Source organism: Pseudophryne corroboree, chromosome 3 (assembly GCF_028390025.1).
Source record: "Pseudophryne corroboree isolate aPseCor3 chromosome 3, aPseCor3.hap2, whole genome shotgun sequence".
Classification (NCBI taxonomy): domain Eukaryota; kingdom Metazoa; phylum Chordata; class Amphibia; order Anura; family Myobatrachidae; genus Pseudophryne; species Pseudophryne corroboree.
Window position 1 is genome coordinate 284,583,817 of NC_086446.1, and position 25,775 is coordinate 284,609,591.

At 43.4% G+C, this 25,775-nt stretch overlaps 1 protein-coding gene across 4 annotated transcripts in view; it reads left to right on the top strand.

The window, feature by feature from the left end:
* The window catches only part of KCNQ2 (potassium voltage-gated channel subfamily Q member 2), a 251,808-nt gene that overhangs the window by 156,933 nt on the left and 69,100 nt on the right, over positions 1-25,775 (top strand). For 2 of the 4 annotated variants that reach the window (XM_063959228.1, XM_063959230.1), the window contains exons 8-9: positions 20,599-20,693; positions 24,027-24,050. In XM_063959228.1, the coding sequence (XP_063815298.1) occupies positions 20,599-20,693; positions 24,027-24,050 (119 nt within the window). The remainder of the gene's footprint in view (positions 1-20,598; positions 20,694-24,026; positions 24,051-25,775) is intronic. The other 2 variants (XM_063959229.1, XM_063959231.1) reach the window with 1 other exon arrangement.

A 25,775-nucleotide genomic window follows, 5' to 3' on the forward strand; every position in this document is an offset into this window, starting at 1 on the left:
ACTAGCAATACTGTGCGACTGTTGGGCACAATGACGGGCCATTGGTTGGTCACTGGAACCCGACTCCAGAGCAGCTCTAATCGCAGACCTATGGTTGGCCATTCTTTCTTTAAATTGGCATTCTGTCTTGCCCACATAGTGAAGACCACATGGGCAAGACAGGACGTACACCACAAACCGTGAGGTACATGTAAGTGGAAAATTAATAGTGAATTTCTTGCCTGATCTAGGATGACAAATAAAATCTCCCACCAACATAGAGCGGCAAGTAACACATCCTATACACCTAAAACATCCAGGTTTACGTGACAGGAAATGTGGCATAGGTTTTACTTTAATTAATTCTGTCACATCAACCTTGACCAAAAAATCTTTCAAATTCTTGCCCCTGGCGTATGCTGGCATAATACGGGTGTTGTAAAGACCAGGGAGATCCTTATCCGTATTCACAATGGGCCAGATTTTTTAAATTTCCTTGTTAGTTTTTAAGCTCACCTCCGTGAATCTATTGACCCAAGGTATCCTTTGCTGGTCATCACCAACAGAAATTTTGCCCTTGAGAGAAACCTCCCTGGGAATTCGAATAACCCTCTGTTTGGTAGCCAATAATGATTCATTGTCATAACCCCTCTGTTTAAATTTGGACACCATTCCATCCAGAGCTTGTTCAATTTTAGAGGGATCACTAGTGATCCGCCGTGCTCTAAGCATCTGGGAATATGGCAAACCATACTTCAATGAGGGGGGATGGAAACTGTCAGCTTTAAGGACAGTGTTGCGATCCGTCTCCTTAACATATAATGATGTACATACCTGGCCATCACTATATGCAATATTGACGTCCAAAAAGTTCACACTAGTTGTATTCAAATCATAAGTGAATTTCACAACACTGGAAGATGCATTATGACTATCCAGGAGATTACGTAAACATTCCTGAGAGCCACCCCACACAATTAGTAAGTCATCTATATATCTAACATACATGATGACATGATGGCTGAAAGGATTGTTCATTAAAAGGGGTTTTTCAATCCAGCACATAAACGCATTGGCGTACGATGGGGCCACATTAGACCCCATCGCACAGCCAAGGCGTTGCAAGTAGAAATCGCCGTTAAACAAAAAATAGTTTCTAGTCAACACAAGAGTTAACAGTTCCAAAAACAGTTCCATAGGCGAACCAACATAATGAGGGTTGTTCTCAATTAGTGCAGCCACCGCAGATATCCCCAAATTGTGAGGAACAACATCTGCACTGCAAAATATTGTACCAGATGGAAGTGAACCTATGGAATTTAACCAAGTTAGTAAATCATTAGTGTCTTTAAGATACGATGCAGTATGCTGGACACATGGATTTAACAGTGCATCCAGATAAACTGAAATTGGTTGAAATAGAGAACCCCTGGCAGGGATGATTGGTCTGCCAGGGGGTCTTTGACTGTTCTTATGGAGCTTGGGTAAAGTGTAAAATAGGGGCACCACAGGGTGTGCTGTTCTTAATGCAGTAAACAATTCACTTGATATCCAAAAGTTAGTGACGGCCCTAGATAACACTCCATCCAGCTCCATTTTAAAGTCATCAGTGGGGTCCCGTGTCAATTTTTCATAAATATCAACATCTGACAATTGCCTATTACATTCAACAATGTAATCCGACAGGTCCTGAACCACTATCGCCCCTCCTTTATCAGCACTTCTGATTATAATATCAGAACGAGATTGTAAATTTTTTAGTGCCTGTCGCTCAGGACCCGTCAGGTTACTGTGACCCCCAACATTGCGATCACAATCATTGCCCAACCTATCCATGAGGCGTGAAAATGTTTTAATAGATGGACTATTTGACACAGGTTCAAATTTGGATTTAGGTTGTAATCTCCTAAGTTGTTCCGGTATATCAGTAATGGCAACAGTTGCTGCTGCAGAAACAGTCTTAAAATGTTCACGTAGTTTTAATGTCCTATTGAATTTAAATGATTCTACCTTCCACTGAAAAGGGTCATGGCGGACAGTAGGTATAAATGAAAGTCCCTTCTCCAACACCTGGTATTCACGATCATCAAGTTGAGTTTTGGAAAGATTAAAGACCAGGTCCCTTACTTGCGAGTCTTTGCTTTTGCTTTGCCTTTTTCTTTGGCCGCCTCTCCTCGTCCTTTTGGCGGTTTGCCATATGTGGCCCGGGTTTTTACCCCTAAAGGGTGATCTTGGCGAGTTGTTGTCGCAACTTGTGCATCATTGTCACTTGCGGAGGTACTCGATCCTTCATAGTCAGTGAATCGTGCCCTTGTCCTTCGATTGCGGTTAAATGGCTTCTGTTGATTACGTGCCACTGGGGTGTTCAACCAAACATAAACTCTATTTTGTTCATAATCCTGCTGGACCACACGTTTTTTATCACGTTTAAGCTTGATTAGGTCTTTTTTATATTGGTCCATCTGTGCAGATAACTTCTCGAACCAATTTGTTTGAGTGTCCTGAATCAGCACTGGCTTGTGTTTAGACTCAAACTCAGCTATCTTGACTTTCACAGCTGTCAGCTCCTTAGATGATTCTTCCTCAAAAAACGTGAGCTAGATTATACTCAGACATCTTGACTTTCACAGCTGTCAGCTCCTTAGATGATTCTTCCTCAAAAAACGTGAGCTAGATTATACTCAGACATCTTGACTTTCACAGCTGTCAGCTCCTTAGATGATTCTTCAATGACCAATAGGAGCAGGTCCATGGAGCATTTATTAAGAATGCCGACCCATTTTTACAAGAAGGCACATTATGTCGGCCAATCGTAGGAGTGTTCCTCACCCTGAAGCCTCTTGGAATTTGTTTATCTTTATAGTAATCCGACAGGGTTATAGCATGATACATATAATCTAGGTCACGTTTTTTTAGGAAGAATCATCTAAGGAGCTGACAGCTGTGAAAGTCAAGATATCTGAGTTTGAGTCTAAACACAAGCCAGTGCTGATTCAGGACACTCAAACAAATTGGTTCGAGAAGTTATCTGCACAGATGGACCAATATAAAAAAGACCTAATCAAGTTTAAACGTGATAAAAAAACGTGTGATCCAGCAGGATTATGAACAAAATAGAGTTTATGTTTGGTTGAACACCCCAGTGGCACGTAATCAACAGAAGCCATTTAACCGCAATCGAAGGACAAAGGCACGATTCACTGACTATGAAGGATCGAGTACCTCCGCAAGTGACAATGATGCACAAGTTGTGACAACAACTCGCCAAGATCACCCTTTAGGGGTAAAAACCCGGTCCACATATGGCAAACCGCCAAAAGGACGAGGAGAGGCGGCCAAAGAAAAAGGCAAAGCAAAAGCAAAGACTCGCAAGTAAGGGACCTGGTCTTTAATCTTTCCAAAACTCCACTTGATGATCGTGAATACCAGGTGTTGGCGAAGGGACTTTCATTTATACCTACTGTCCGCCATGACCCTTTTCAGTGGAAGGTAGAATCATTTAAATTCAATAGGACATTAAAACTACGTGAACATTTTAAGACTGTTTCTGCAGCAGCAACTATTGCCATTACTGATGTCCCGGAACAATTTAGGAGATTACAACCTAAGTCCAAATTTGATCCTGTGTCAAATAGTCCATCTATTAAAACATTTTCACGCCTCATGGATAGGTTGGGCACAATGATTGTGATCGCAATGTTGGGGGTCACAGTAACCTGACGGGTCCTGAGCGACAGGCACTAAAAAATTTACAATCTCGTTCTGATATTATAATCAGAAGTGCTGATAAAGGAGGGGCGATAGTGGTTCAGGACCTGTCGGATTACATTGTTGAATGTAATAGGCAATTGTCAGATGTTGATATTTATGAAAAATTGACACGGGACCCCACTGATGACTTTAAATGGAGCTGGATGTAGTGTTATCTAGGGCCGTCACTAACTTTTGGATATCAAGTGAATTGTTTACTGCATTAAGAACAGCACACCCTGTGGTGCCCCTATTTTACACTTTACCCAAGCTCCATAAGAACAGTCAAAGACCCCCTGGCAGACCAATCATCCCTGCCAGGGGTTCTCTATTTCAACCAATTTCAGTTTATCTGGATGCACTGTTAAATCCATGTGTCCAGCATACTGCATCGTATCTTAAAGACACTAATGATTTACTAACTCGGTTAAATTCCATAGGTTCACTTCCATCTGGTACAATATTTTGCAGTGCAGATGTTGTTGGGTTATATACATGTATCCCTCACAATTTGGGGATATCTGCGGTGGCTGCACTAATTGAGAACAACCCTCATCATGTTGGTCCGCCTATGGAACTGTTTTTGGAACTGTTAACTCTTGTGTTGACTAGAAACTATTTTTTGTTTAACAGCGATTTCTACTTGCAACGCCTTGGCTGTGCGATGGGGTCCAATGTGGCCCCATCGTACGCCAATGCGTTTATGTGCTGGATTGAAAAACCCCTTTTACTGAACAATCCTTTCAGCCATCATGTCATCATGTATGTTAGATATATAGATGACTTACTAATTGTGTGGGGTGGCTCTCAGGAATGTTTACGCAATCTCCTGGATAGTCATAATGCATCTTCCAGTGTTGTGAAATTCACTTATGATTTGAGTACAACTAGTGTGAACTTTTTGGACGTCAATATTGCATATAGTGATGGCCAGGTATGTACATCATTATATGTTAAGGAGACGGATCGCAACACTGTCCTTAAAGCTGACAGTTTCCATCCCCCCTCATTGAAGTATGGTTTGCCATATTCCCAGATGTTTAGAGCACGGTGGATCACTAGTGATCCCTCTAAAATTGAACAACCTCTGGATGGAATGGTGTCCAAATTTAAACAGAGGGGTTATGACAATGAATCATTATTGGCTACCAAACAGAGGGTTACTCAAATTCCCAGGGAGGTTTCGCTCAAGGGCAAAATTTCTGTTGGTGATGACCAGCAAAGGATACCTTGGGTCAATAGATTCACGGAGGTGAGCTTAAAAACTAACAAGGAAATTAAAAAAAATCTGGCCCATTGTGAATACGGATAAGGATCTCCCTGGTCTTTACAGCACCCGTATTATGCCAGCATACTCCAGGGGCAAGAATTTGAAAGATTTTTTGGTCAAGGTTGATGTGACAGAATTAATTAAAGTAAAACCTATGCCACATTTCCTGTCACGTAAACCTGGATGTTTTAGGTGTATAGGATGTGTTACTTGCCGCTCTATGTTGGTGGGAGATTTTATTTGTCATCCTAGATCAGGCAAAAAATTCACTATTAATTTTCCACTTACATGTACCTCACGGTTTGTGGTGTACGTCCTGTCTTGCCCATGTGGTCTTCACTATGTGGGCAAGACAGAATGCCAATTTAAAGAAAGAATGGCCAACCATAGGTCTGCGATTAGAGCTGCTCTGGAGTCGGGTTCCAGTGACCAACCAATGGCCCGTCATTGTGCCCAACAGTCGCACAGTATTGCTAGTATTAGAAGCAAATTAATAGACCATGTTCCAGCATCTATTCGTGGTGATGATAGAGGCAAAAGGCTCCTTCAGCTAGAAAGCCGTTGGATTTTTAGGTTGGATACACTGTCCCCGAGAGGGTTAAATGAACAGCATGGGCTGCATAGTTTCTTGTAGTTTATATTAGGCGTGGTCATGGAGTTATAGCTAGTGGTTAATGAAAATTTGGTGCATGATAAAAGTTGTCCACGTAAAAAGATATCCGTTAAAAATATTTATAATGATCTTTTAAAAAAAAGATTCTTTTGAGATTTTTTGATATATAACGATACTGCTTGTATTTTATATCACATTTGGGATTTATTTTGCAGAGTGTCCCATTGTTCGTTTTTTATATATTTTTTCATATTTTTTTATGTATGTTTTTTATGTTTCTGTATAGTTTATGTATGCACATATATTTAGGCTGCATTAAGATGTCTATGTCTTTTCTTGATCATATATATGATGCCTTATGTGCATGTTTCTGTTTTCGTTTTTTGGGTCACCTACGTAACCTATCTGAATTGACTTGTTCCTCCCTGCGGGCGCCTTCCGATGACGTCGCCCGCTACACGGAAGCAGCTGCACAGTTTGTGATAGCGGCGGCCAGCGTGGCGTTCGGATCGGAGGGCAGGAACGCAGGTGAGGTGAGTCAATGTAATTATGTATGTGGGGAAGGTTTTGTGAGGGTATAAATTGTCTGTTTTCATTGTGCTGTACATCCCTGACGACGGGCGGAGGCCCGAAACAATTGTTGGATGCTACTCCAATAAAGAAAATCTTTTGAATAGTCTCCAGAGTGCCGCCTGTTCTCCTATCTGCAATTGGAAATATTTCCTAGGGAGGGCACCGGAGCAGATGATTTGTAAGCAAGGGGAGTGCCGGCTGCTTTGGTGATTTATATATATATATATATATATATATATATATATATATAAAAAAAAATATATATATATATATATATATATATATATATATATAGTGTTACACAGTATATACTGTGTTTTTTGCTGTGTATTTCAGTCACTTCATACCGATTTAATTCTCTGTTTATACTGTCACATAAATCAGGGGGTTATTTGCAGGTATTGTGTTTGTCTGGCCATATTGTACTGTTATGCTCTAAGGCTACATTCCCTATAATGTCTGCCACACAGGGCGGGAAATCCGCGGACACTTCTGCTTCATGCAGTGCTTGCACCAAGGATTTACCTGAGGGGGAAGTTTTAGCTGATGGTTCAGGTACAGGATACCAAACATCTCCCAGTCAGCCCGCAGCACATGTGGCCAATCAGGAACCACCTTGGGCAGCATTCTCAAGTATGCTGAATATGCTTGTGACACGTCTGAGGCCCCCTGTGGGGCTCCTGTGACATTGCAGCCACATATTGTCCCTGTGTTTAATCCGCCCTGGGCGGACTCTTGGTCTACCCAGATACAACAATTAAATCAATCTTTGGTTAGACAAAAGTCTACCCACGTCCTTCTGGGGTCAAGGGGTCATCTAAGCGGACCGCTTCCTTCTCACACTTCACTAATATTTCAGATAATTCTTCTGATGAGGATGGGGAATATACTGATCCGTCAGACACTGATACAGTCGCTTCTGACGAGGAACCTACAACTCAGGTTGATGGAACTTGACCTAGTGGAGGCTATTAAGCTGATTCTACAAATTGATGATGAGATAGATCCCACTACTGCGTCTAAGAAACCTGATAAGTTCAAACGTCAGAAGGTTACTAAAGTAGTCTTACCACATTCTGACCATTTAATTGACACATGTCAGGAATCCTGGTCGTCTCCAGGAAAGAAATTCTCCCTGTCTAAAAAGATGCTAACTCGTTATCCTATCCCTGCGGAGTTTAACAACAAGTGGGAAACTCCACCGCTGGTGGACTCTCATGTCGCCCATCTTGTGGTGTCATCTACTCTGCCTGTCCCCAGTGTCACCTCACTGAAGGAACCGACGGATAAGCGTGTGGAGGGATGCCTGATGTCTATTTACTCCCTTACCGGTGCTGTACATAGACCCACTATAGCAGCCTCCTGGGCCGCAAAAGGTATTGAAGCATGGGTTCAGGCATTAGAGGATGAGCTGCCTCAGGATATTTCTGACACTGCCAGACAATATCTGTCTCATATTACCACCGCCTCCCACTATATTCAGGAGGCATCCTCTGAGGCAGGTGTAATGGCAGCCAAGGCGTCTACTATGTCTATACTGGCTCACCGAATTCTGTGTTTGAGGTCCTGGAAGGTGGACCTAGACTCCAAAAAGACCTTGGAGGTGCTCCCTTTTAAGGGAGACATCCTATTTGGGAAGGATCTGAATAAGATTATGACTGACTTGGTGACTGCTAAGACTGCGTTTCTCCCAAGTACTAATCCTTCTGCACCGAAGGCAAAGCGTACCACTTTTCGTTCCTTTCGACCTCCAGGGAAAGCAAAGGATCAGATGCTTCCTTTCTCGCCCAGTGTTCACTGCTTTGAATCTTGCTCTGCCTCTGGTACAGAACAGGCCTGTTCAAGTACAATCAGACAATGCCACCATGGTGGCATACATAAATCATCAAGGCGACACTCGAAGCCGCATGGTAATGATGGAAGTGTCAAAAATCCTTTGTTGGGCGGAACGCCATCTGCCAGCAATATCTGCAGTGTTCATTCCTGGAGTCCTCAACTGGGAAGCGGATTTCCCCAGTCGTCAGGATGTGCACGCCGGAGAGTGGAGTCTTCATCTGGAAGTCTTTCAACTCCTAGTGGACATGTGGGCCTACCAAATGTAGACCTGATGGCGTCTCGACACAATCACAAGGTTCCGGTCTTCGGATCAAGGACAAGGGATCCTCAAGCAGCGTTCGTGGACGCACTGGCTATTCCATGGAACTTTCAACTGCCTTGCGTGTTCCCTCTAGTGTCACTCCTGCCCAGGGTACTATGGAAGTTCAAGCAAGAAGGAGGAATATTACTTATAGTCGCTCCAGCGTGGCCCAGACGGCATTGGTTCTCAGACTTGCAGAGTCTATCGATCGAGCATCCTCTTCTACTTCCTCAATGTCCAGACCTCCTTGTTCAGGGCCCTTGAGTCTATCCGGACCTGGCCAGACTGGCTTTGACGGCGTGGCTCTTGAAGCTTCACTCCTGAGGGCAAAAGGATTCTCCGAGGTGGTTATCTAAACTATGCTGAAGACGCGCAAACCGGCTTCTGCACGGATTTATTACAGGGTCTGGAATTCTTACTTCGCCTGGTGTGCTGCTAAGAATTACGACGCATACAGTTTCAGAACTTCAAGACTTTTGGCTTTTCTGCAACAAGGCCTTCGTTTGGCCTCCCTCAAGATTCATATTTCTGCCTTCTCGGTGTGGTTGTAGAGAAAATTACGTCTATTCCTGACGTTCATACTTTCACTTAAGGCGTTTTACGGATCCAGCCTCCCTATGTCGCTTCGGTGGCTCCATGGGATCTGTCTGTTGTCTTGAATGTCCTACAAGAGTCTCCATTTGAACCATTTGAGTCTGTGAACCTTAAATATCTTATGCTTAAGGTCGTGTTTCTGCTGGCTATTGCCTCTGCTAGGAGGGTGTCGGACTTAGGAACTTTGTCCTGTCGTCCGCCCTTTCTGATTTTTCACCGTGACCGGGCAGTTCTCCGAACTCGCCCTGGTTATTTGCCTAAGGTGGTGTCATCTTTTCACTCTAACCAAGAGATCGTGGTTCCGGCTTTTATCTCTTCTGGTTTGTCCTCCAAAGAGCGGTCTTTGGATGTGGTACGGGCTCTCCGTATTTATGTGGAGAGGACCGCCTCTCTACGGAGGTCCGATACTCTTTTTGTACTTTTTGGTTTTCACAAACGTGGCTGGCCTGCGAATAAGCAAACCTTGGCCGGATTATTAGAATGGTGATTGCACATGCATATGCACAGGCTGGCTTTCCAGCTCCTGCTGCTATCAAGGTCCATTCTACTCGGTCTGGTGGACCTTCTTGGGCGGCCCGCTGAACAATTGTGCAAGGCGGGTACGTGGTCCCCAGTGAACACGTTCATTAGGTTCTATGCCTTTGATACTTCCGCCTCCCAGGATGCTTCCTTTTGACGCCGGGTTCTTGTGCCCGCTACGGTGCGTCCTCTCCCATGAGGAACTGCTTTAGGACATCCCTGATGTATTCCCTGTGGAACACAGTATACCCCGCTGCAGAAAAGGAGATTTATGGTAGACTTACCATAGTTAAATCTCTTTCTGCGAGGTACACTGGGTTCCACAGGCCACCCACCCTGATGCACTTTGCTTCTTTGGGTTTGTATGGCATTAGCCACTGGTCCCTTCTCCTGTCGTGAGAATGTGGTTCTATGTGACTAACATCTGCCTTCTCTTTACCTGCTACTGCATTGGACTGGTTAACGAAACTGAGCTCCAGTGTCCGGAGGCCATGCAATGCATTCTGGAAACAATCAAAGCTTTAGCCTGTTGGTGCCTCTGGATCAAGACTCAACTCTACACCCCCAATGTATTCCCTGTGGAACCCAGTGTACCTCGCAGACAGTGATTAAACTTTGGTAAGTCTACCATAAATCTCCTTTTTCACCTAACCAAAGGTAGAATATAATAGTGTATTTTTTACAGGTGAACTAAAGGTCCCAGCAACACTGGTTATTCAAGGTTCAGCATTAACTGTTAGCCATTAATATGCTGGTTTTTATAGTTCTCCAAATGTGTCGCATACAGTTTAGGCAAGACAGGACTAGCTGGGACCAGTAGCTAACCAGCACTAAAATATTTTTTAATAGCCCTCACCTAGCGCCCAGGGATATTTGGAAAGTCTTTATTTGGATATGTGCAAACATGTCAAACTTTAATTCTTTTTTTTAAGATAGTGCTAAAATTAGAGAAATTCTTAACAGGTCAAACATCTAATCTGACTTGCTAGTGTTTTCACTCTTGCTTATGTGCCTATGCTTGCTTCCTCTCGTATTGTTTCCCTGCCTGTCACTTCCCTTAGCTGACCCTCCTTACAGTACAGAATCTTCCACCTACATTGCCCATTGTTGCTTTATTTTCTAACTGAAATCCTTAATTGTTAGTCTTCCACATTGCTTGTCTTTCAGTTTTTTTCTGACTGATTTTCTGTCCTTGCTATAATCTGTCTTTTAACTTTCTCCGTCAGTCCTCTGGCTCATTATGAGCTCCTTCACTGCTTACTGCCTTTCTCTCTGATTAAAATGTATTTGCTTTAATATTTTTTCTACAGCCCTTACTGTGTGATTCTCTGTTCTCTGATTGTGCAGACATTTTCTAACCACTAGATCACCACTATTTGCATTCTTTAGACCAGTGGTTCTCAAACTCTGCCCTCAGGACCTCACACAGTTCACGTTTTCCAGGTCACCCAGCAGCTACACGGGTGTACTTAATGCTCACTGATACATTTTAAAAGAGCCACAGGTGGTGCTCATTATTTCACTTGTGATTCTGTGAGGAGACCTGGAAAACATGCACTGTGTGGGGTCCTAAGGACCGAGTTTGAGAACCTGTGATTTAGACATACCAAGTTGTGGGGGTGCTCAGACTACTACAATAGCAAAATGGATATGTTTATTGATAGAATTTTGTAGGGAAACAACTACATTGGTGAGTAGGATGCTTTATTGATTATAATAATTAAATTGGACCTTAATTTAGCAAGAAGCCATTTTTTTTATTCTTTAAGGATATGTGTTGTCACATCTCTGGATACCCGGATGAGCTTTTTTATGTAAGTTCTCCTTCCAAGCTAGCAGAATGGTGGTGTCCCCTAATTGGGCACCCATGACCTTCCTAGGAACTTTCAGTAAAGAACTTTGAGAATTATCTTGGTGGTGGAACCATCTCTGTTTGTTTATCAGTCTGTTGTGTATTTAGAGAACCTGAGGTGAGATTTGTGGCAGATACCGTCTCATTTTTGTTGATACACACCAGCATATGATACAGCACAAGGCCATGTTTTTATGTGTATAGTACAGTCGCTATGGTCCAATTTCTCAAAAGAGTGTAGTCCCACCATTCAGTACACAGTACTACCTTTCCACTGTTTAGCCCACCCTTCCACATTATATGCTTTTACACTGCGATTATCCTCCATCATAAATGGGAGATAGTTGCGCATAAACAGGGAGAATGGGCTATTCTCCCTGTTTATGTGCAACTATCCCCAATTTATAATAAATGACACATCTGCCACATTAGACCATAGGGCATACTACTTGGGGAACATTGCAAATGGCATTAAAGGGAAGTATGCCTTTTTGCAGATGACACAAAGGTATGCAACAGGGTAGACACACCAGGTGGGGTAAAACAAATGATTGAGGATCTAGGTAGACTAGAGGAATGGTCAAGAGTCTGGCAATTACAGTTTAATGCCAAAAAATGCAAAATCATGCACTTGGGTCTCAAAAATCCTAAAGCTAAATACAGTATTAATGGCACTATACTGGAAACTACTGAGGAGGAAAGGGATCTAGGAGTCACTATTTCAGATGACTTAAAGGCAGGTAAGCAATGTAACAAGGCAATGAGGAAGGCTAGTCAGATGCTTGGCTGCATTGGGAGAGTAATCAGCAGCAGAAAGAAAGAAGTAATAATGCCACTGTATAGGTCATTGGTACGGCCTCATCTAGAATACTGTATTCAGTTCTGGAGGCCATATCTTCAAAAGGATATTAATACATTAGAAACTGTACAAAGTAGGGCAACTAAAATGGTGCATGGCCTACATCACAAAACATACACAGAAAGACTAAGAAATCTCAATATGTATAGTTTGGAGCAGAGAAGGGAAAGGGGGGACATGATAGAAACTTTCAAATATATCAAGGGTCTTAACAAAGTCCAGGAGGGAAACATTCTCCAAATGAAGAGAAGCAATAGGACACGAGGACATGCACTGAGACTGGAGGGGGGGAGGTTCAGGGGAAATTTGCGGAAAAATTATTTCACAGAAAGGGTAGTGGACAAGTGGAATAGCCTCCCATCAGAGGTGGTAGAGGCTAAGACAGTAGAGCAATTTAAACATGCATGGGATAGACATAAGGATATCCTTACAAAGAAATAAGGATCAAATAAGGTTAGAGATAAAAATAATATAAAAAAAAATAAAAAGGGGCAGACTAGATGGGCCAAGTGGTTCTTATCTGCCGACAAATTCTATGTTTCTATGTTTAACACTAGGCACTCACTTTTCATCTTGCTGCTGCCACTGTTCAATCAGATGTATTGTGATCAGATCAGAGTGCAATAGTAATTATAAGCCCGCTGTCACAACAGTTTCTCCTTAATTAACTCCAATAACCATCCAAAGTTTATCAAGGACAGACACCATTTTTCTAAATTATTAAAATAGCATAGGTAGTGCTGAGGGGAGGGTAAGCAGTGAGGAGACCAGTGTGCAGGACTGGTGGAAGTGTATAAGACCAGGGCCCGCTGCACCTATAGGCTTGTTGCAGTTTGAACCACTGAGAATGCGAATTAAAATCAAATAAAATTACAAAGATTCCTTTTTATGAACAATAAAAATCCCAGTGACCTACATTCCAGTATGTATGTGACACTCCATCCAAGGTGAGCCTCCCCTAGGAGAGTCATCCCAGGCAGATGGGCTCTATGCCTGGCAGATGATTAACAGTCACAGCATTACTCCTATATATTATTGAAGCGTTAGTAAAAATATGCATAAATAGACATGAACTCTGAAAAAAATTGAAAGAAATGCATAGAGAACACAATTAATTTTACTGTATTTTTCATCTAAAGAAAATGCATAGCAAATGTGAATAGGTTCTAATGGAGTATAAATGAGACCTAAAACAATGTATTCTCCCGTCCTTGTTCTAGGGGTAGATTCCGTTAATACCCTATAATTATGTCACATTTGCTAGAACAGTCCACAAAGTGCTTTATACAATGACTGCCACAGACAGCAACATAATAATGTAGTGTTCACTCTAGGTGTCTTTCACAGAGCGCTGCGCCCTGCCCCTTTTTTAGACACCTGAATGCCGCCCTGCCCGTTTGTGTGCGCCCTCCCGCCCCGCACTTTGCTGCCCGCCGGACCCCGCCACGCCGCTGGACACATTACTGCAGTGTGCTTAATCACACTGTCTCCCTGCATGAGAGACAGAGACCTCCGCAGCCCGCCTCGTCCGCCTCATCCCGCCCGTCCTTAGCTGTCAGCCGCCGCAGCTCCCCTCCTCTGCGAGAGACAGGAGGGCTGGTTTTGCCTCTCCCGCCGAGGATCAGTGTGGTGGCCATTTTCAACCAGCTCCGCGGTGTGTGAGGGGGGAACCAGTGCGATCAACTCCCGCAGCATCAGCCCCCAGTAAGTAAAATTGGCAGAAAAAAAAGCGGAGATAAAAAATGTGCCCTACCTGGTGCAGTGTGTTTCAGTGCTCTCTACCTGGTGCAGTGTTTCAGTGCTCTCTACCTGGTGCAATGTTTCTCAGTGCTCTCTACCTGGTGCAATGTTTCTCAGTGCTCTCTACCTGGTGCAATGTTTCTCAGTGCTCTCTACCTGGTGCAATGTGTCTCCATGCTTTCTACCTGGTGCAATGTTTCTCAGTGCTCTCTACCTGGTGCAATGTTTCTCAGTGCTCTCTACCTGGTGCAATGTTTCTCAGTGCTCTCTACCTGGTGCAATGTTTCTCAGTGCTCTCTACCTGGTGCAATGTGTCTCCATGCTCTCTACCTGGTGCAATGTTTCTCGGTGCTCTCTACCTGGTGCAATGTTTCTCGGTGCTCTCTACCTGGTGCAATGTTTCTCAGTGCTCTCTACCTGGTGCAATATTTCTTGGTGCTCTCTACCTGGTGCAATGTGTATAACGTGCTCTGCCTGGCGCAAAGTGTAGAATGTGCTCTATCTGGCGCAATATGTATAACGTGCTCTACCTGTCGCAGTGTGTATAGGAGGTTCTACCTGGTGCAGTGTGTATTAGCTGCACTACTGTGTGGTGTAATGTGAATTGCCACTATTATGTGGCCATGCCCCTTCCCCATGAAAAACAACGCCCCTAAATTTTTGCTGCGCGCCATTCTTTAACATGTGGGAATGGGAGGACCAAGCATTATAGTATGTACCTAATTTTGCCCTTCTAACTGAAAAATGTGCCCTCCCGAATGAAAAATGTGCCCTACCAGTGAACAGCACCCTGCCCTAAAAAAATCCTAGAGTGAACAGTAGTAATGTAGCAGTAAATGATCAAATATATGTTTTTAAGTTATATAACCAAAGCACCAATTCTGTTACAAAAATACTATAAATAATATTAAAATAAGTAATGAAGTTATGTTAAAAAGAATTATCATTGTTTTCTTTATGAAGGCTGTTTTTAGGCTGGGCGTTTGCAATGGTCCTCCAACTTTTAAGTTATCCCTGAACTAATATTTGACTCCTGTAATAATTTATACATTGTCATTAAAATATGTTTATCTTAGAAATAAACCCCAATTACTAACAAATATGTAAACCTGATACTTTATTCATCGTTCAGGTTATACCGCATAACTGGTGAAGCAGTAAGCTCTCTTTCTTGTGTTTGGTTGAGTTACAGTACAACACTGGAATAGATTTACTAAGCATTCTAAAAGGAAAAGTGGTATTGATCAAAGAGCCAGTACTTTGTGGGCTCCATAGCAACATTTTGAAGGAGCCCCATACCTATGCTTCTAGAGAGTAACATGTCTCCACAGTGTTTGTTCAATTTACATCCCATAGTAGCGTCCTAGTTAATTTTATGGGGTATATGCAATTGCGGCCGAATTCCCGAAATTGTCGAATTTCGGGAATTTTTCGCCAAAAAAAATAATTCGACAATGCAATTCAGTACTTTCCGACAAAAAAACGGACTTTCAAAATTAGACTTTTTGAAATTCGACTTTTGACAAATTCGACTTTTTTGCAGTGATACACATGCTGCAATTCGACCAAAGTCTATTCAATGGAAGTTTGGAAATTCGACAACAGTGCTTTTAGACAGTAAATTCGTCATTTTCAATCCGCCACACTTTGGATGGTGAAACTAATAAAAAAAAATTAAAACATGTTTGTTTGTTTTTGTAATATCATATCTATTTATATTAGAAGGGATTAGGTACTTGGTTTGTCTTTTCTGGAGGCACAAGTATTATTTATATATTTTTAAAAACAATATATATATTTTTTTTGGATGGAATGGTAAAATCCCTGAAAAAAAATGGCGTGGGGTCCCCCCTCCAAAGCATAACCAGCCTCGGGCTCTTCGAGCTGGTCCTGGTTCTAAAAATGCGGGGGGAAAATTGACAGGGGTTCCCCCATATTTTTAAAACCAGCACCGGGCTCTGCGCCTGATGCTGGTGCAAAAAATACGGGGGACAAAAAGAGTAGGGGTCCCCCGTATTTTATAAATCAGCATCGGGCTCCACTAGCTGGACAGATAATGCCACAGCCGGGGGTCACTTTTATACAGCGCCCTGCGGCCGTGGCATTAAATATCCAACTAGTCACCCCTGGCCGGGGAACCCTGGGGGAGTGGGGACCCCTTCAATCAAGGGGTCCCCCCCCAGCCACCCAAGGGCCAGGGGTGAAGCCCGAGGCTGTCCCCCCCATCCAATGGCTGCGGATGGAAGGCTGATAGCCTTGAGTAGAATGACAAGAATATTGTTTTTTCCAGTAGTACTACAAGTCCCAGCAAGCCTCCCCCGCAAGCTGGTACTTGGAGAACCACAAGTACCAGCATGCGGGAGAAAAATGGGCCCGCTGGTACCTGTAGTACTACTGGGAAAAAAATACCCAAATAAAAACAGGAGACAGACACCGTGAAAGTAAAACTTTATTTCATACGTCGACACACACATACTTACCTATGTTCACACGCCGACATCGGTCCTCTTCTCCAAGTAGAATCCAGGGGCACCTGAAAATAAAAGATAAATATACTCACCTCAGCCATGGTCCAGAGATAAATCCACGTACTTGGCAAAATAAAAAAACGGACACCCGACCAACGGACTGAAAGGTGTCCCATGTTGACACATGGGACCCCTATCCCCGAATGCAGACAGACCTCTCAGTGACAGCTGTCACAGAAAGGTCTCTAAAGCCAATCAGGAAGCGCAACTTCGTTGCGCTCACCTGATTGGCTGTGCGCTGTCTGAACTCAGACAGCGCATCGCACAGCGCCCTCCATTATATTCAATGGTGGGAACTTTGCGGCTAGCGGTGAGGTCACCCGCCGGTCAGTGGCTGACCGCGGGTAACCCCCCGCAGGCGGCAAAGTTCCCACCATTGCAAGTAATGGAGAGGCTTTGCGATGCGCCGTCTGACAGCTCAGACAGCGCACAGCCAATCAGGTGAGCGCCACGGAACTAGCGCTTCCTGATTGGCTGAAGGGACCTCAGTGACAGGAGTCACGTGGTGTCCCGGCATTCGGGGAAAGGGGTCTGATGTGTAAGCATGGGACCCCTTTCAGTCCGGCATGGTACGGGTGTTCGTTTTTTTTTGTTAACAAGTACGTGGATTATCTCCCGGACACTGGATTGAGGTGAGTATAATTTTTTTCACAGGTACCCCGGATCGTCGGAGACTGTGGCAGTCGGCGTGTCAACATAGGTAAGTATGTGTGTGTCGGCAGGTGTGTAATAAAGTTTTACTCTCAAGGTGTGTGTGTCCTGTTTTTATTTGGGTATTTTTTTCCCAGTAGTACTACAGGTACCAGCGGGCCCGTTTTTCTCCCGCATGCTGGTACTTGTGGTTCTCCAAGTACCAGCTTGCGGGGGAGGCTTGCTGGGACTTGTAGTACTACTGGAAAAAACAATATTCTTGTCATTTTACTCAAGGCTATCAGCCTCCCATCCGCAGCCATTGGATGGGGGGGACAGCCTCGGGCTTCACCCCTGGCCCTTGGGTGGCTGGGGGGGGGGACCCCTTGATTGAAGGGGTCCCCACTCCACCAGGGTACCCCGGCCAGGGGTGACTAGTTGGATATTTAATGCCACGGCCGCAGGGCGCTGTATAAAAGTGACCCCCGGCTGTGGCATTATCTGTCCAGCTAGTGGAGCCCGATGCTGGTGTATAAAATACGGAGGACCCCTACTCTTTTTGTCCCCCGTATTTTTTGCACCAGCATCAGGTGCAGAGCCCGGTGCTGGTTTTAAAAATACGGGGGATCCCCTGTCAATTTTTACCCCGCATTTTTAGAACTAGGACCAGCTCGAAGAGCCCGAGGCTGGTTATGCTTTGGAGGGGGGACCCCACGCCATTTTTTTCCGGGTTTTTTCCCGTTTTTTTAATTCGCGGCAAAATCCGGCAAATCGGCCGTTTTTCGCCCGCGGGACTGTCGAATCCGTTTTTCATTGAATATGGTGAATTCCGGCAGCCACCTGCCGGAATTCACCTGTCGAATTGTGTCGAATTAAAAAACGGTGATGATTTGCCGCGATTCGCCGTGAATTGCATATACCCCTATGTCCCATAGAAATGCCCTAGTTCATTTTATGTCCCATAGTAATGCCCTAGTTCATTCTGTGCCCCATGGTAGTGCCCTGGTTCACAAATCACACAATACCCCCAGTTCATATTATACCACATTGTGGTGTCCCCAGTTCACATTATGCCACACCGTTTTAAACAAACTTATCTCCATCTCCACAAAACATAAATATCACATTTTCCTGATTTTCTGAGATAATTATGTTTATTAACTATCCCCCTATATCCCATTGACCTCTTGTCTTATCTCGCTACATTTGCCTATGGTGATGCTTCAAGTGCTCCATCTCTACTGGCAGCTTTTGAATTGTACACAGCAGCCCCACATTTGCAGCGTCTTCATGGCTGAAAGCATTGCAGTCGACAGTGAGTGCGTGGACGGGAAAGGAGGTGGCAGGGACCAACCAGGTCCTACACTTCCTAATGCAGGATATTCTACTTTTGGCATGCTAATCTTGGGGCTGAATCCCAGCCCAACAGGTCACTTCACAATGACTCTAATCCATTCTCTAAAAGTGCCATGCTCGCACTATAGCTCAGTTGTTCCTGTGAGGGTGGAACAGTTGGAGATGAATCATAGCAGTGATGAGCTTTACTGAGAGGGAGAAACTGCCCCATTTGAGTGCTGTGGAGTCTTCCTTATCAGGCCAGACAATTGAAGGCAATTCGGGAAACTTGGTAGACAACGATACCAATTGTCCCCTAAACCTTTGGGACCCATAGCAATGGAACTCCCTGCACCCACTATAACTATGGCTATGCTACCAATCAGATTATCTAGTACATTCTACAAAATTATGGCTACATTCTGATTGGTTACTATTACTTTATTATTATAGAACTGTTAGAAAATCTACATCTACGACACAATACTTATCTTGCTGTAGAGTACATATTGGGGCTCGTATACTTGGACACATCTGTAGATAGTCCTTTTCTGAGGAATATTTCTTCAGGTGCTGAAGATCTGGTGCAGTGATATGATGATGGCTAGATAGTGATGCCGCTAATTGCTTTTGAGTTACTGATTGTATAGAGCAGAGGTCCTCAAACTCGGTCCTCAGGACCCCACACAGTGCATGTTTTGCAGGTCTCCTCACAGAATCGCAAGTGAAATAATTAGCTCCACCTGTGGACCTTTTAAAATGTGTCAGTGAGTAATTAATACACCTGTGCACCTGCTGGGTTACCTGCAAAACATGCACTGTGTGGGGTCCTGAGGACCGAGTTTGAGAACCTCTGGTATAGAGACTCCACTGTCTCCTTGTATTTAGGTCATTAGCATGCCATCCATATTTAAATTTGCAGCTGTTTATTTTTTATTACTTACTTCACATATCCACTTGGCCAACTTCCATAAAGGAGATGGCCTTTTGGTTTTTAAGAGAGAAAACAGATATTTAATTTGTGTATGGAAAATGCAACTTTCAACAAATCAAGACACTATTCTTTCTTGTTTTATATGAGTAAAAGATGTACAGAAATTGTAAAATTAAGTAAATGAAAAATATGTACTATATGTATAAATAAAAACTAAAAAGAATATGGGTAAATGTAATGGCCTGTGAGTTGCTGGCAGCCACCAGATTGCCCGCAGCTGCAAGATTTTTGCAATTTAGCTGCTAGATTTAAAGTGCAGAATAGTCCATTAAAACTGTACCTCAAAGACTACTATTTAATTTATACATTTGTGCAAAATTCAACCCTTGTGTCTGAGTGGAAAAGGATGTACCCATCTGAATGACTAGGACCTCCTCTAGAAATGTACACTCTGGAGCCTCTTATCTTCATGCTATAATACTGCACTGCTTAAGGAAATTTTGTGTGTTCACTGCTTGCAAAACAAAGTGCAGTGGTGTGATTACATCATACTGTGTAACTCGGCTCAAACTGTGCAAATGTCTGTTCCTTTGCAAATGCCACCAGTTTGCTTTGAAAACTATGAGCACTAACTTAATATCAGGTTCAAGTCTGGCTTTACATTGTACTTCAGACATTTTGTGTTTGGAAAAGAGACCTCTAGTGAAGGTAGCCCTGAGAAAAACGCCTATCCGTTCACTGTAGTATCATTAAGGCATTAGTAATGCAGCCTATGGGGGTAATTCCAAGTTGATCGCAGCAGGATTTTTGTTAGCAATTGGGCAAAACCATGTGCACTGCAGGGGAGACAGATATAACATGTGCAGAAAGAGTTAGATTTGGGTGGAGTGTGTTCAATCGGCAATCTAATTTGCAGTGTAAAAATAAAGCAGCCAGTATTTACCCTGCACAGAAACAAAATAACCCACACAAATTCAACTCTTTCTGCACATGTTATATCTGCCTCCCCTGCAGTGCACATGGTTTTGCCCAATTGCTAAAAAAAAACCCTGCTGCGATCAACTTGGAATTACCCCCTATATGAAGAGCCGCACAGGTCTTACTGGTTGTTAGATGAGCTGAATTCTCGGGAATATTTGCTCAGTCTAGTCAGCTGCTTTCATTGTGACTAGACATAGATATAATATCCCCGCCCTAGACTGCGAGTACAACACTGTATTGTTTGAACTTAGAAATGTCTTAGTCAAGCTTAAACTAATAGTCCTTTGAATATCTGTCCTTACAGGCATCATGGAGATTTTATGCCACCAACTTGTCCCGCATGGATCTGCACTCTACGTGGCACTATTATGAACGCACTGTCACTGTGCCAATGTACAGGTAGCTGCTCGGAATCTGTGTCTCAATTCACATCTCTGACATTTCCCAAAAATTCATTCTCCTCACTTGCTTGTAGTGCTTTGTCATAAATCACATTATCTAATATCTTATGAATTTTAAGTTTGTTTTTAATTTGATTTCCATGTTTTATACATCCTTATGAATTCCTTGTTATTATTGCATTAATTTTATTCTATTTTTATTTTTCATTTGCCCTTTTTCTTTTCTTTTCATTTGACCTCCTCACCCTTCCCATTGTTCGTAGCATTTTGTTGTGTCATATCAACATATGAAGACGGCTCAGGCACCAATGGATTATAGGTAACTTTCCACCAAGTTATGGGGTATATGTGTGCTCATGGGCAGTGATATAAATACAAGATTTAAGTGGCAGTCAGTCTAGTTTGTATTCCAAAATTTGCAAGAAGACTTGGGTATCCCATGGATTTACAACTGATATAAAAGTGCGTGTTCCAGTATGGAATTTTAAGGTCAATTTCTACTTGAGACAAACTGCTTCCCCAGCCTATATCCTACATTCCTCTTTGTAAGTACAGGTTGAGTATCCCATATCCAAATATTCCGAAATACGGAATATTCCGAAATACGGACTTTTTTGCGTGAGAGTGAGATAGTGAAACCTTTGTTTTTTGATGGCTCAATGTACACAAACTTGGTTTAATACACAAAGTTATTAAAAATATTGTATTAAATGACCTTCAGGCTGTGTGTATAAGGTGTATATGAAACATAAATGAATTGTGTGAATGTAGATACACTTTGTTTAATGCACAAAGTTACAAAAAATATTGGCTAAAATTACCTTCCAGCTGTGTGTATAAGGTGTATATGTAACATAAATGCATTCTGTGCTTAGATTTAGGTCCCATCACCATGATATCTCATTATGGTATGCAATTATTCCAAAATACGGAAAAATCCCATATCCAAAATACCTCTGGTCCCAAGCATTTTGGATAAGGGATACTCAACCTGTATAAGTATAGCGAACGGAGTTGTTCGATAAGCTTTGCTGCAAATTGTGAGAGCATTAGATGAATGAGGAGATTGCCACTGCGGCTTGGCTACAAATTAAAGGCATTATTCAGAGATGGACACAATTGTAATCACAACATATGGCTGCAAAAAAGGTCACATTTTGCAACTTATTGTGAGTTGCTCACAGGCTTGAAATGCCACCAACTTTGCACAGGTACTGTAGCAAACTCAGCTTCTCCCCATGCAATTAGCAGGAACGGATGTGCCAGTAATATGATAGGAGGTGCGGATTCACTGTGAATACAATATACAGTATGCTAAAATCGCAGTTAGCAATTAATACATAAATGCTCATAGAGTAATATAAATACAAATATTATTTTCTTTGTACAGACCACACTAATAAATAAATGGGCAGCCTTTCCCTTTCCAAACTGAGTAGTAATCATACTTTATTTATTTTTTAATGAGTGTTCCATACAGTGAATGTTTATTTTAAATCAGTCACAGTTTTTAACTTGATTTGCATTAATGGGTGTGAATTAGACATTCAGTGGGTGGGATTCAAATGATATATCATGCCCAATTTCCTTCCTTTCTTTCACGCATATTGCGCCCATAGTGATCAGGTTTAGCTGTGTAAAGGGTTGGTTGCCTCCCTACTTCGGGGGTAGCGAGCTGAAATAATGATACCACGCCCCTGAGGGCAGAAACAGAACGGTTGTGAAAGGGGTGAAATCCCTCCCAGTGAATGTGAGGTGGCCTGCAGCTGTCATCATCCTCAGCACACAACTTATATCAGGGATTTAGTACTAACAAGCCATTTCCTCCTAAGAGGTGTACATGCAAATTTTGGGGGGATCCGGTCTCTAGTTCGACAGTAACTAGGTCGACCAACATTGGTTGACAGTAACTAGGTCGACAGGGTCTCTAGGTCGACATGTTCTAGGTCGACAGGTCAAAAGGTCGACTCTGAATGAGCTTCTAAATGAGTAACATGTTCCTTTGTGCGCACTTTGGGGCTGATTATGATTTAAGACTGATTTCTATGCATGGACACAGATGACAAGTTTTGACTTACTGCACATGCGTAGATGCAAATCTATGTCCGTCCTGTCTTTATGTAAAATTGGGCATTTCAGGGAGGGAACTGGGTGGCAACAGTGTGATTGCACATGACCATCCTGTCTTGTGGGAGTGTCACGGGAGTGTATCAAAAGCTCTGTGCGATACTGAATTGAGTGTATGGGGAAGGGAGGCCTGTTTTTGATTGACCTAATGCACCTAGCATAACACTAATGATGACAGTTGGAGCAGTTAGTATAAAGTCAGTGGGCGGTGCAACTTCATTCTTACAATATGCACAGACTCCGCATTAGCGCTAAGGGAATCTGCAATTTTTAGAATATGGTAGTAAATCTGTCTTACATGGCTGCTCACATCTGCAGCCACTTTGCGTGTGATACAGAATCAGCCCGTGTGTGTGTTTTGCTCTCTGAAATGTTTTTCCAAATAGCCAGTTTAATATTAAAACAAAGGACCCCCAAAAATCAGAATGACAGTGATCCCTTTTCTGTATGACAGAGCTGCCATGTACAGTAGTACATGCCTCATTAATGCCTCTCTCTTAAGGGCTGATGTAACAAACCTTGTAAAGAGGAAAAGTGGAGACCTTGCCCACAGCAAACAATCAGTTATCATTTATCAAGTACATTATATAACTTGGTAGTCTGGTTGCTATGGGCAACTTCTACGTTTCCTTTTTAGAAGGTTTCATACATCTCCCCCTAACTGCCCATAGCAGCAGGAGAATTTTGCATTGATTGGTCTTGACATATTGTAAGCTTACTACTAAAAGGGGTTGGACAATTGGCTATAAGAATGGTGCTTGGGTGGAGGGCGGCCATCTCCTGACTAGCAAATATGCATAGTAGTGTACTCTATAAGCTTTATCATGATTGGTTTATTGGTTATGAATGCAAGCGCTTGAAACTGTGCAGTACTTACTCACATCATGCAGAGGGACCATAATATTTTATCTGAGAACAGACTCCTGCTCAATGTAGTTACATATACACTACAGTACTGTATGTATAGCACCATCCATGTGTTAAAAAATACTGACGTTTGTTGCAGTAGCTTCTGTTTATTAGAGTTTGATCAAGGGATGTATCTTATTACAGTAATTAGACTGTCAACATACTTAATGGGTCTGACATGTCTACAGTAATCCCCTCAGATTTAGTGTACCCACCAAATTCCTGATGTTCTTTTGCTTTCTTCTTCCCCTTCTTCTTCTTCTTCCCTCCCCCTGTTTTGATATTGTGCGAGCAGCTCTCAAACGTACGGTGCATCCAGGTATGGCACAAATATATGTGGAACATTCTGTCTTCCACCCCCCACCCCCCACCTAGCATTATGACGTTGTTATACCATCGCAGCTGTGGTTTGTGTACCCAGAGTTTGTGAGATCACTGTGAATATTTTGTGGTGACAATGTATTTGTATATGAATATTATATATTTGTGGGGAGTCACACGCTACAATCTCTCACACATTCTGCCTGAGTATAAGGGGCTGTGGGCCTAATTCACTATGGATCGCCATTGAGGCAGAGATAGCAATTTTCACAAATCTGCTCTTACTAAAAATCGCATGTGAAGAGCCACCCAGAAAGGATAAAAGCGGTCATTCCGAGTTGATCACTAGCTGCCGTTGTTCACAGCGCAGCGATCAGGCTAAAAATCTGCATTTCTGCGCATGCGTATGCCCCGCAATGCGCACGCGTGATGTACGGGTACAAAGCCCGTTGTGGTTGTGCACAGGTTCTTGCAAAGTTTTCAGTCGCACTGACGGCCGCAAGAAGATTGACAGGAAGGGGGCGTTTCTGGGTGTCAACTGACCGTTTTCAGGGAGTGTTTGCAAAAACGCAGGCGTGTCTGAAAAAACGTTCGCTGGGTGGGTGTATGACATCAAATCCGGACACGAATAGGCTGAAGTGATCGCAAGCGCTGAGTAGGTTCAGAACTACTCAGAAACTGCACAAACTGTTTTTGCAGAGCTCGACTGCACATGCGTTCACACTTCTGCTAAGCTAAAATACACTACCCATTGGGCGGCGGCATAGCGTTTGCACGGCTCGTAAAATTAGCGAGCGATCAACTCAGAATGACCCCCAAAAGACGACCACCGATGCGTTCGCAAATCTGCGTATGCATTAGCAGAATTGCAGTGTTTATGCAAAAAAAGGACACCATCGACATTTGCAGCTGACCCCAGCATACTCAAATCAATGAGAATGCAGTCACACCAGGCGCCATGTTTTTGAACGCAACGCTCGCAGATGACGTCAGATACATGCCCTAAAAACGGCCATGACACACCTGCGTTTTCCCAAACACCCCACAAACGCCATGTTACCACCCACAACTAGTCACTTCCTGTCAATCAAAATGCATTCTCTTTACAATTAGGCTGCATACACACTGCAATCGCATTTCTCTTACGTCCTAGAGGATGCTGGGGTCCACATTAGTACCATGGGGCATAGACTGGTCCACCAGGAGCCATTGACACTTTAAGAGTTTGAGAGTGTGGGCTGGCTCCTCCCTCTATGCCACTTCTACCAGACTCAGTTTAGAAAATGTGCCCGGAGGAGGTGGTCACAGCTAGGGGAGCTCTGCATAGCTTCTTTAGTAAAGTTTTTTTTTAGAGTTTATTATTTTACAGGGAGGCTGCTGGCAACAGCCTCCCTGCTTCGTGGGACTGAGGAGGGGAGTAGTGTCCGCTCTGCAGGGTCTGAGCCACTATCTCTGCTGACAGGACACTGAGCTCCTGAGGGGATAGATTGTTCCCCTGCCACAGGGGATCGCTCACCCCAGCAGCATGCCGCCACCCCCTTACAGAGCCAGAAGATCAGTGGCGAGTGAGTCACCGACCCCCCTAGCAAGCGGGGGGCCTATGTGAAGATGGCGGCAACAGGGTGGGAGCACAGTACTAACTGCGTTCCGGAGGCTCAACGGTAGTTAGTGCGGCGCTGTGAGGGGCGCCCTGAGCCAGCGTCTGAACCCTGCACTGGTCAGC